The following is a 12481-nucleotide window of genomic DNA, read 5'->3' on the forward strand; positions in this document are numbered from 1 at the left end:
CAGAACCCCAGACGATTTCCTCAAACAAACAACCCCCACCCCCACCACCAAAAAGGGAGGGCAGGTACCCAGGTGGGGTCAGTATGAAAATGTGTGTTACATAAAATTAAATAGGTGTCTTCACCACAGACTCTTTAAAGTCTTTAATATGCCAGTACGCTGTGAACCTCGAGGGCTGGAGACAAGGACAGAGTGCTATTTAAGAGGCCCCTAGGTTTTGTTTTTTGTTTGTTTTAAAGCATCAGTGTCTGGAGTGTCTGGTTGGGGTTAGGGAAAAGCCCAGGCATGCTTGGGTGGCTCAGTTGGTTGAGCATCTGACTTCAGCTCAGGTCATGATTTCACGGTCCATGAGTTTGAGCCCCACATCGGGCTCTGTGCTGCAGCTTGGAGCCTGGAGCCTCCTTCAGATTCTGTGTCTCCCTCTCTCTTTGCCCCTCCTCCACTCATGCTCTGTCTCTCAAAAATGAATAAATGTTAAAACATTAAAAAACAAAAAAAGCCCACACCCTGAAAACTGACCCTCCCAGCTGAGAAGACCCTCTTGTTTATGCTGAGAGATGGCCAGGGTCTGAATCCAGACCCTGCTGGGCTCAGCCTCATCCACTGTCCAGTTTCTGAAGGCAGAATCTGCCTTCCCTTGGGGGTAAGGGAGATGGTGTGGTGTACAGAATGCTCTGGAGCACCAGTGAGTCTCAAAATGACAGGCTGCAAAGGGGCTTTATGTGCCAATTTCAATGCCAAAGTCACCGCCTCTGACAGAGTTCACGGAGGCCTCTGAGGAACAGGCTTATGAGCTCTGCAGCCCTGGCAGATGCGATAAGCACTCAGAAGAAGAGATCTGGAAGGGGAGAGAAGCCGCTGAGAGGGAGGAACAAAAGGAGGAGGCACAAGATAAGATGCTTGGAAAGAAGGCAGCCTCAGGAGGGTGAGAAAGACGTTTCAGGAAAAGGGGGGTGGGTGGACAGGGGGCAGAAAAGAAAGCGCTAACGCTGTGTGACAGCTCCCACACTGGGCACCTAGACTCATTCTCTTTGTGAGGCAGCACAATTAACACCAGGAGACCCAAGGTTAATCACATTACTCAAGGTCACCAGGTAATAGGTGGGAAAACCAGGGTTCAAACTCGGGTCTGACTCCTGGTCTATGCGCTGGGCAAACAGGCTGAAAAACAAGCCCACCAAAGAGGCAAAGACTGCAAAAAGCAGAAAAGGATGGGGTGTGGAGACGACAGAGAGGGAAAGAAGGGACGGCACCCAGAGAGTAAGGGAACCCTGGAGCCCTGCTGGCTGTGCCTGGTCTGGGCCTGGGGTGGTGGTGAGCAGTTGGCCAAGACTCTGCTTAGTCGGCTGGCCCTGGGGCTTCAAAGCTGCTGAGTGGGTGTGATGAGGAAAAGAGACAGGAAAGAGCCTCTGGGTTGTAGCTGTAGGGCTGAGGGGCCAAGGAAAAGCTTGTAACTTGGTTCCATAACTGAGTGCAGAAAACAAGGTCACCCATAAGAAAAATGGCAGCAAAAGCAAGGGGAAGAGAACTGACAGATGAGGTGATTGCAGCCATGTGGGCAATGTCTTATCTCTACCTCAGGGAGAAGAACAGAGGGTCAGGACTGGAGCTATAGTGCTGGTGCTTCGGGCTGTGCTGCCCGATCCCTACACAATGGAGCAAGGAACTGCTCCCTCTGTGCGGATACCAAACAGAAGTCATGCTAATGGTCTCAGGGCCCAGGTGTTTACTCATAGTACCCACCTCCTCTCCTTTGCTGAGCCGATCTACCAACATGTGCCTGAAACAAGAAGGTGAGGAGGTCAAAGAGAGCAGCGCCATGACAGGAAGTCAAAGGGGGACTGGAGTCACAGTGGGGAGACCCTGGCTTTGGCACTACAACCTCAGGTGGGGCCTAACAAGCACCTTCAGGCTTCCCCAAAGAGGAGGGAGTGTCTTCACCTCTAGCCCTGTCACGACACAAGCCACCACACCCAAATACACTTGGAAACGCAATTCCCAAGGCACTGCCCCCACCCAACAACCTGACATTCCCCAAAGGCTTACCCGAAGAGGAACCAGTCGTAGGCCACAGTCAGGTAGAGGATCTCAGCAGGCTTTAGGGATGTGTGGATAAGCCCATCCTGGAAGAAACCAGAGAGACTGCCAAGTTTAGAAAGGTGACCCCCACGATAAAGCCCCCTCCTTGTCTCAGAAGCTGAACTGCAACCACAGACGCAGTGACAACCAGGCTGCCCCAAAGCCCCAAGAACAGTGTTGAACCCGGCACTTGCTCTCAACACTTGGGGTCCCTCACTCCAAATCTCGATTTTCTGGAGACAGTCCTAATTCTCCCAAAGGGTAGATCTTGGTAGATGGCCTCTGAAAGCTCCCTGACTCCACAGCCCAGCCCAGCCCATCCATACTCACAGCCCACAAGGAAAGGCGCAGGAGAGAGATGAAGAGTGGTGTCCGGTCCCAGCCCGAGATACAGTGTACCAGCAGCCCGCTGTCATCTACTCAGGAACCACACAACAGGAGGCCCAGAAGAAAAGCACACGAGTGGATGAGTAGGGGACATGCTCCCGCCCTGGCCTGGTGTCAGAAAGCCAGGCTAGCCCTACTCTCCTTCTTCCTGGTGGGCCTCTCCAAGATTCGTCTCCAACCTAGTTCTGGAAAGGGGTGGGTGATAGGCACTTGTCTCTGTACACAGCATTTCTTCTTTCTTCTGGCTATCTTTCTAGGTACTTCTTAGAAAGCAATGCTGCCCAAGCAGGTCTTTTAGGTGAGGCTGGTCTGCAACTCCCCACCTGGGGCCCTACAGTTACTCTGGGGGAAGACAATTCTTCACTGTGCAGGGCTTTCCCAGGAACTACAGGACATTTGGGATCCTTGGCTAAGGACCCACTAAATGCTAGCAGGCTTTCTCCAATTCCTACAACAGCCACCTCTCCAGAGGTCCCCTTGAGGGGCAGTACTGCCCAGGTAGAGAACCACTGCCTAATTCCAGAGGCTGGTATGACTTTTTTGTACACCTGGCCACAGTGACTGGTTCAAGGATGGGCACTTGACCCAAACTGGGCCAATGAGCATGAGCTCTGGGACAGAGGCTCACTCTCTCTTCAGGGGAGGTAAGATGGCAGGATACAAGTCAAGAATGGGTGCCAGCCATGAAGCTAACCAGAAACAAGGAGAGTGGGTTTGAGAAACAAGGAGATTCTTTGTGACATTTCTTAGGCACCTGGCTCTGCTGTGGGGCTTTCTTGGTTATATAAGCTAACGTGTTTTTACTTGTTTGAGCAAGAGCAACCCCACAGAAGTCTTGACTGGTATCAATGAGTCCACCAGCCCACCCTAGAGACACTGAGCATGACAGACCCAACCAATCACAACAGCCAAGCCGCCTGGAGTACCATCTGGAGAACAGGCCCTCTAGGGACTTTTGTGTGTGCCCAGTAAGAAACCAGGACTGATTTTTCTCTCATCTTTCTGAATTAGAAGAGGCATTTCTGACACCACACACAACACTGATGATCAAAGGTCAGCTGCCCTTAGTGTAGAAACACTGTGTGTAGTTCAGATGGTAAGGAGTGCACAATGTAGTTTTCTAAGGTTTTGAGGAAGAGGAACAAAGATGCCAATGGACAGGGGAATCCCCAAATCCTTTTCCCATAAAGCAAAAGGTAGGTGTGTGACCCCAACAAACATGTTCACAGTATCATGACCTGGGAATACCCAGAAGGTCCAATGGCTTGAGAGTTCACACAGAGGCAGACTCACCGTCGCTGTTAATTATGGAAAGCAGCAGTTTCAGGTAGTTTTGTGTTTGTTGCACCAGGTCCCAACTCTGTTGAAGAATGATAAAAGGTCTCTTGGTATTGATATTTAACTCAGGGAATTCAACGGATTTAAAAAATAAAATCCAACAGTTATTCTGAGGCAACAAGACCCAGGATCTTGGTCACTGTCCACAGGCCCTAAATCCCAGATAATCTGACATTTCACTCCCCACTCCAAGAGCTCTCTCCCTGCACCCTTACCCTGTGGGCCACCATCACCCTGTGCTCTAACACGATGTGATGGTGAGAGATGGGAAGCCACGCAGGGGCCTGGGCAACTCACAGCCCCACACCCAGCAGCAGCTACACGTTAGCCTCCTCTAAGCCCTGGGCTCCCAGCACGGCTGTCCACGGAGTTGGTGGCAGCAAACAAAGAGCCTGAGCCTACGACCACTGCTGCCAAATGCAAAGAGCCATTCTTTCACCCATGATCACATCAGAGAAAATATCAACCGTCTCATCGACCATGTAGCTTTCATGTTTTACTGCTATTCACTGCAAACTCTGTCCTTTGATAAATAATAAGTATAGTCTGTTTGGCAGACAAGATCTTTTAATACAGGAGGTCCATGAGGTGGGAGATGAAATATAAGAAAAACTGCAAAGAGATGGGAACTTCTGTTCTAGCCCAAGCAAAAGGTCCAGACCAGACGCTCTGAGAAACAGTCTACTGGAATCTGGAATTCCATGGGAGGGCCTGACCCGATTCTGAGTGCCCGCTCCCCTAGCTGGGGAAGCCTCCTAACACAACTACGTATCATTGTTCTGGGGCTGTGTGGAGAGGGCAGCAAGTGCCAGTGAGAAAGCACTTCCTGGGGGAGGGTGAACATGGCACCTGTAACCATAATGGTTTTCCCAGGAATTTAAAACAGGCTCATTTACCTGACCCTCCACAGCCCCTGGAGAGCTCTGACCCACTTTCAGCAGCTCTTGAGACGGTCGCTTGCAGCACTGCACTAATAAAGTTGCCACCCGTAGTAGCACAGGGGTCTTGTCACTCATCTGGCTCAACCTGTCATACACACCATCGCCAACAGACTTCCTCTGAGCTGTTGATTCTTGTGGGTGAGGAAAAGCAGGAGGGGGAAGGGAGGAGGCAGGAGCTATGCGACAGCACAAAGTCCGGGGAGGTCAGGTAAGCCGGGGAAGACTGCAGCAGCCAGAAGGCAGGAAGTGACCCAGGGCTGTAGCCTGCAGAGCTCCGGTAACTATGGTGGCTACCGGAAGGGGATACCAATGACCAGGGAGAGGCAGCAGATTCACTGTGCCCAGTGCTGGGGTAGGAACCAGAGGCTGGGGGTGGGGGGTGGGGGGGAGGCTCTGGGTTGGTAGAGGCCCAAAGTCCTACAGCTAATCTGAGCTGGGGCAGAACCCAGCCCTGCCAGACTGGGAGAGTCACCTTTGCAGTCACGTGCTATATACTACGGGGACTCTCTTCCTAAGCGTTCCATGAAAAAGTCTGTGGGGACAGAGCGGAGCACCATGCCACTGCTTATGTGTCTATGCTTGGAGTACTCTTCCCCATGGCTGGCAAACTCGTACTCATCCTTCAAAAGCCCACGCCCGTTATGTTCTATTGAGTCTTCAGTAGCCATAGATCAATACCTCTGCTGCCCAGGTGACGATTATGTTTTGCCTCTTTTCCTAGACTGAGCCTAGTGAGGGCGGAGGCCGTTTTGGAATCCTTTGCATCTTCAAGGCTTAGTGCTTTGGGATGAGGAGTAGAATGTTACCTCTCTATTCATGGTCAGGCTCCAGCTTGAGGAGAAGCAGGCACTGGAAGGGGCCTTGCGGCCCAGAAACAATGAGCACACCTCTAAGGAATTCAATCTGGTTATGTGGAGGGCAGCAACACCAAAACATGTACTGCCAGAAGTGTTCCCACACTTGTGAACACGAACTGAGGGCCCCTCCCTGGCAAACAGCAGGGTCCATGATGGCCTGGGCCCTAACAGGGCTGCAGGAGAGGGAAGACAAGGAGAACTGCTGCCAGTGTGCTGACTAAAAGGCACCTGTAGGATCCTGCAGGACCATGTAACCAGCCAGCAGGTTGAGCGTAGCATGATCCATGGGTATCAGGAGGGAAGTTTCCTGAAGGTGGTGACATCCATATAAGAGGGAAGGGAAAGGAGACAAGTGTTTCTGGCAGAGGGAACAGCATGTGCAAACCAGGAGAACACTCTTCTCTAAGGGGCTAAAAGGAGGCCAGTGTGACTGGAGGAGAAGAGGGAGAGGACAGCTAGTCACCAGAACGAGGCTGAACTGTGTGGAGCTGAGCAGCCCACATAAGGGTCACTGGACTGTACTCTGAGGAAAATGGGAAAGTCAGTGGCACATTCTAAGGAAGGGGTGACAATAATGACCTTTGACCGTCATTTGAGTACTGCTATCTGCCAGGCCCTACTCAAGTGCTTTACGTTCATGATTTCTAGTCCCGCCTCAGGGTGGCCCCACTCAGATGCGAGATGCCAGGAGATGGCGGGGCCTAGACTAGGCTTAGTGGTACAACAGATGGAGGCAAGGTCTGGAGAGTTTCACCAGGGGCAGAGATTTATAGAACCGATGACCCTGGCATTGGAGGTGGGAGGAAAAACCCCCAAGTTTCAACTTTGAGTATCTGGGTAAGTGGTGGACGGCCGGGGGATGCTGTGGGTTGTGGCCAATTCCATTTCAGGAATCCTGAGTTTAGGGTATTGCCTGAAAGGACACTTGTAAGAGGTGATATAGGTGTGGATCCCCAAGAAAGGCCTGGCCCAGAGTTCCGGGCGTGGTGACCTAGCAGGGGGTAACAGAGTGGATGGCAGACAAGATCACCTGGGGAGGTAAGGAGGAGTAACAGGGAGTCCTGACACTCGTGCTGAAGGGGCAGACAGGGCAGATCCTACATGAGGACTGAGGAAGAGGATGGTAGGAGGGCCAGTGAGACTCTGGGTCTGAGCAATACTGGAGAGGCAGGCATCGCGGGAAAATGCCCTGCCCGTCTACTTTTTGTGCCCAGGATTTTATTAGTGTTCACTCTCTCGAGTTAACAAGCTAGCAGCCTACTTCTTAATTATCATCATTAAAGTTGGTCTGGCATTTCAGTTAAGAGGCCACTTTCACACTGTGATCATACTTGAACCTCGCCACAACTCTGAAACAGGCGCTGTCAGCTCCACTTGTAGAGGACAGTGAGGCCACTTGCTCAAAGCCACGAAGCAGTGAGAGAAGGGCCGGGTGAGCTGCAGCCTGGATCCAATGCCTCCACCTACTAAGCAGAGCTCCTCCTCAGATGCACAGGACTCCTTCTTGAACAGACATACACCCCTGGCAGTATCAACACATCAAACCCGTACATTCGCACCTTATTTGTTTAAGTAAGTAGTTCAACAGACCCAGTTTGTGCCCAAGGAGAAACAACAGTGCCAGAAAAGAGAGTAAGGGTGGCCCGGGGTAGGGCCTATCCGGCACCTCTGCATACAACAAATTTAGAAGGAAACGTGCGGGTTCCTTTGGCCACTCAGTCTGTCTAGGACAACAGAGCCCACGGTGATATGGGAGTACACAGCTCCCTACCAGGTGAGCTGGGCCTCTCAGACAGAGAGAGATCTGAAGGCTGGAAGGGAACTGGCCAGACCTGGGAGCACAGAAAAAAGGGAGGGAAACAGAATGTTTTCTGGGTATTCACTGGCTTGGCCTTTCCGGCTCTAGGCTTCACGCCAGTTTCTGTGCTGGGGATGCACAAGCTATGGCTTCCCATCCTCCTGAAGCTCAGTCTATTGGAGATGGAGAAGCAGATCTCTAAATCGGTGACTACAGCTCAGTGGAAAATTCCATGACAGACATATTCAGGGTAAAAGGGGATGCAGATACAGGCATCCAACCCTCTGGGGAGAGGGGAGAGGAGGTACATCAGGGAAGTCTTCCTGGAGTAGACACTGGAGCAGAATCCTAAAGGCACTATGTCATCCAGATAAGAGGAGGTGACGAAGTGGCAGCCAGGTAGAAGGAACAGACACAGGGAAGGCAGTGGCAAGAGCAAGGATAGTGGTCTCGGCTGAAGCAAGTGGCAAGGACACTGCTCATGGCCTTTGGGGCTTCTACAGTGGGCTAAACATCGTAGAGAGAGGGATCCATGGAGACTGGGGCTCCATCCATGGTGAGAGGGGAGACAGCACAATGGAAATAATTTTAAAGTTTCTATAATCAAACGAGGTCAGACAGCTCTGCACTTCCTCTGGCAGAACATGCATTTAAAAGGAAAAATGAAAAACAGTCGCTAAAGACCAGAGCTGGAAAAGCAGACTCCATGAGGTCCTCTGGAAACAGAACCTGCTGGTGGATGTACATCTTTGAGTGAGTCATGATCAGAAAGCTTTGATTTTCTGGGCCAAGAGCAAATCAGGAGAGAGTTAAATGGATAATCAGTTCCTTCTCTCCCAGGCTGTGAGAAGTCAGAGGGCACAAGTCAGACCTTCTGGTATCTGCGTGAAGGACTTCTGGGGCCAGTACCAGGGCCCCCCTGTACCCCTCCCCTATCCCACCCTGCTCGAGTTGGACCCCTCACCTGATACTGGCTCCAGTCAATGTTCAGAGAGCAAGTCAGGAAATCGGGGATGCTCAGTGGGGCATCGACGTAGTCCTGGGGACAGAAAGACACCTGTGAGATGCAGGCCGGCCACCAGAAGAAGCCATGGTGACAGGGAAGGTCATGGCCCTGAAGCTGTGTCTACCAGAGTCTGGCCTTCCACAGTGCTTGCCTTCTCCAGGCCAGATGCCTATGCTACCCAGCAAGTGACAGTTTTAAAATCAAAGGGACCAGATTAGTGCTTCCAAGTGGAGCTTTTCAGTGGGCCATTCTAGTGTCTGCTGCTGAGACAGACATGATGAATCTGTATTCAGCATCCAGCAGCCTCCTGTGGCCTGCTCCCGCTGACTGGGAAAGGAAGAGAATGCTGGTCCCACTTTTTACACAGATGGTGGAACAGACAGGAAAGAGATTTCCTATTTTGTCCCTAAAAAATCCTTTGAAGAAACAAATTACAGGGGGACAGGAAAGTACATATAAAAAAATATATGAAAGTATATATGAAAATATGTATATATATAAACATATACATACAAAGAAAAGAGGGAGGGAAAATAATGATACTCATCCATGGAAGAGAAGAAAAAGGAAAAGGGTAGTTGTTTTCTCCAAAAAGACTGCAAGCTGTTCTCCAGGTCTCCCTTTGCAAAGAGATGTTAAGACCGGGGCGCCTGAGTGGCTCAGTCGGTTGAGTAACTGACTCTTGGGTTTCAGCTCAGGTCATGATCTCAAAGTTCATGAGATGGCGCCCTACATTGGGCTCTGTGCTTTTGATTCTTTTCTTCTGCCCCTCCCCTGTGCTCTCAAAATAAATAAACATTTAAAAAAATGTTAAGTTGATAAATGTTACTGCTCATACCTGCTTCCAGTTAAAAATGAGCCCTTCAGCCATGTAATCTCGATCCTTATATTCCTTGAAAAATTCACAGCCTGGAAAAGAAGGGCAGAGTTAAGATATTACCCTTGCTAATCCAGTTTCCTAAGAGGCCCCTGAGTGCTGAAGGACCAAGGTGACCACCAGCTCACACACTTCTCCGTGCTGGTGAGCCCCATCTGAGGCCACAGCTGATACTCGTGGGGACTAGCATGGGCAGGTGACAGCTAGGGAATGAGTCTCCAGTACTCCTTTGGTTTCTGACTACAAGCCTTCCTGATGAGGTACTGCCTGCCTGCACACCTCTTTGTATCTCTCTCCATCTGGGCTCCGTGGTTATTGGTCACTTCTCCCTACTTCTAAGTCCCTTTGTCCTACATGTCCCTGAAGCGCCAACAGCCGGCAAACAAAGCTTGGCTTATAATCTGAGTGCCGGCAGCACTTTCTGCAGTCACTTATCTAGTTACTGAGGGTCACTCTCTCTAACACTGACATCACAGGCCTCCAGGGACATACTGGAAAAGACCACGGATGGTGCCTGAAACATGACAGGTACTCACGAGACATTTCCATTTCCAACAAACCTGGCCAAGAGGTACTTTTCTGAATTGTTCTCTAGAGAAATTGAAAGAAACCACGCCAGGGTAGGCCCTCAGGAATATAGAGAGGAACAGTGGAGAGAAAGGGCTTCAGCAACATTCTCAGTTTCAAATCTCAGCCTTTCACTCAGCTCTGTGACTGCAAACAGCCTTGATTTTTTTCATTTGTATAATGGTTTGAGATGAAATGAAACAATATATATAAAACACCTAGGAAGCACTGGTGCGAATGGCTTTCAGATGACAGCGCACTGTTATTATGACTATGCCACTGTGAGAAGAGCCCACAGTGCCAGCCCTGCAGCTTATACTCAACTGCTTGGCTCACAGAGAATGAGGCTTGCTCGTATGCCACGGCACAGTAAGCATTCTGGGGCTGCTGTGGCTCCAAGCCACAAGAGTGGGAGAAGGCACTCTGAGGTAGCTTCTTGAAGTAATTCTCACTTCCTCAACCAGAACCAATACAAACTCTGGAGCGCACACGCCTCCGGCCACAGGTGCAAGTCTGCTGAGGTCTCCAAAGGCAATCCAACAGTTGTCTGAATTGTGTGGAGGTGGCCACAGGCCAAAAAAACTCACATGGAACTTCCCCAGCTACTCTTGGGCCAAGTTCCTGTGGGAGGCCACCCCAGGGAGGACAGAAAGGGCTCCTTCAGAGAGGAAAGTCTGGAGACACGGCCCATGCTCTCTGCACTCTAATCCCTCAGGCCTCGCTGCTGACTGAGAAGTCAGGAAACAATCCTCAGCTCTAACACTCCAGCCTATTCCAGGATGCTTCACTGGCAGAAAGGAGAAACATAAATATCAGACAGAGGCCCTGGAATTATGAGCCCAGGTTTAGAAAAGACACCAATTATCTCTCTGAGCTTCTTTGAAGGATTGTTTTCCCAAACTCGACCTGCTCAAATCAATACTGCAGGCTCTAGGCTGAGCTCTGGCCAGGCTGTGATGCAGAGGCAATTTCATGGGAGAAATGGATGGAATTAAAATAGATTCAGTCCCCAAGGCAATGCCTGACATTCATTACCTGAACAGACTTCCAAACACACTGAAAGTCAAGGATGGGACCAAAAGCGGGGGTGAGAAGAGCCACTCACTCAAGGCGAAAACCAATCAGACTTGTGCTGTGGAGTTTTCAGTCTATTTTGGTGTCCTGAAGGAAGTGTTCCCAGAACACTTCTCCTGTTCAAGGGCCAGTCCAAGCCCAAGTTACTTGGACAGAGCTAGAAATGACAGCATCGGACTTCCTGTGTGGCCTCACAGTCATTAGAGGACTCAGCTGAGATGCCTTGAACAGCTCCAAACTGCAGTTTGTGACTGGGTTTTGTCAATGGTTAACTATTTCTTTTCCTTGGGACGAAGTAATTCAGGCTTGTAAAGAAATTCAAGAACACAAGCATAGCAGGTAAAAAGTGCTTCTCCTGCTCCTCACCTGGGTGTGTGGTGGCATCCTCCCCACCTCTGGCTTTTTGGTTTCTGTTGGTCCCTCTCTCCTTCCCTCCCACCAACACACACACCCAATTGCCAGATGTAGTATGTAAATACTTTGGCAAGAACAGGGGGAAAAAATCCACAGGTTGTATCGTCTTACCATTTTGGCATATTTCTTTCTCACCCTTTCGTGTAACCACATTTCCCCTCTACTGCTGACATACTATACAATTTTGTGTCCTGCTGGGCGTCTTAAGCATCTTTCTATGAGTATGCAATATTTCTATGACTATGTCATCGTCACTCTAAGGAGAATGTTTCTTGCATTCTGCTGGTATAAACAGACAGCGGGATGAACATCCCCAGGCCCACATTAGCTGCATTTGTGGTCTGTTGAATAACTGCATCGAAGGGTGTTAACGTTTCGGGAGTCTGGTAACGGGTTGCCTCACTACAGCAGAAAGGATACTGTGCTCCAGTTCTGAAGCAGTGGTATGCAAACTTTTACCAAAACTATTTTTTCTAAACCCAGCTCTACTTAGAAATGAAATATAAAAAAAGAAAGTGATGCTTGGTTCCTCACACAGCTTTCCTGTTGAGCAGAGTACTTCGGTCTGTGGACCCCAAGACATCTCTTGGGAGTCAAGAGCTAGGTCTGAAAATGAGCTTCAGAGCTAACAGCCCCAGCGCAGACACTCTGGGTAGGACACTTCTGTCACAACGTGGCTCTGATACTGTCAAGCCCACAGCAGCATCATGACGGTTTGCATCTACCCAAAGTGGCTTTCAAGAAGAGGAACTTCCCTGAGCCTCTCCTCCACGTACCCATGATTTAGCCTGCTGTTTACTGAGGACCTGCCGGGGATGGGTCCAGCACTTCACTATGAAATAAGCACCATTCTCTTCATTTTATGGAGAGGATGAAGCCAGTGATAAGTAGAGTTAAGGGACTTGTTCAAGGACACACAGTACTATGGCTGGCACTCACGCCCCACTCTGCATGGCACTAACCACTAAGCTGGCAGAGAAGAGTGAAGTGACACTCCAGGGGAGGCCACTGTGAGAGTGCCAAGCTATCACAGGTTGTGGCTTGGATACCACCAGCTCACACCAGTGAGGATACCCTCTCCCGCCAAGTACTAGATTAACTTGTCGTTCTAATGAGAAGACCTGGCTGAACAGCAACCTGCCA

The 12481-nt window shown here is 50.2% G+C and overlaps 1 protein-coding gene across 9 annotated transcripts in view; it reads right to left on the reverse strand.

Annotated features, from left to right (window-relative positions):
• MTMR14 (myotubularin related protein 14) overlaps positions 1 to 12481 on the reverse strand; it is a 44837-nt gene that overhangs the window by 13860 nt on the left and 18496 nt on the right. For all 9 annotated transcript variants that reach the window (XM_058726070.1, XM_058726068.1, XM_058726074.1 and 6 more), the window contains 6 exons: positions 9245 to 9315; positions 8365 to 8439; positions 3760 to 3826; positions 2410 to 2495; positions 2047 to 2123; positions 1744 to 1780 (listed from right to left, as the gene is read on the reverse strand). In XM_058726070.1, the coding sequence (XP_058582053.1) occupies positions 1744 to 1780; positions 2047 to 2123; positions 2410 to 2495; positions 3760 to 3826; positions 8365 to 8439; positions 9245 to 9315 (413 nt within the window). The remainder of the gene's footprint in view (positions 1 to 1743; positions 1781 to 2046; positions 2124 to 2409; positions 2496 to 3759; positions 3827 to 8364; positions 8440 to 9244; positions 9316 to 12481) is intronic.

Source organism: Neofelis nebulosa, chromosome 4 (genome assembly GCF_028018385.1).
Source record: "Neofelis nebulosa isolate mNeoNeb1 chromosome 4, mNeoNeb1.pri, whole genome shotgun sequence".
In the NCBI taxonomy this organism is placed as follows: domain Eukaryota; kingdom Metazoa; phylum Chordata; class Mammalia; order Carnivora; family Felidae; genus Neofelis; species Neofelis nebulosa.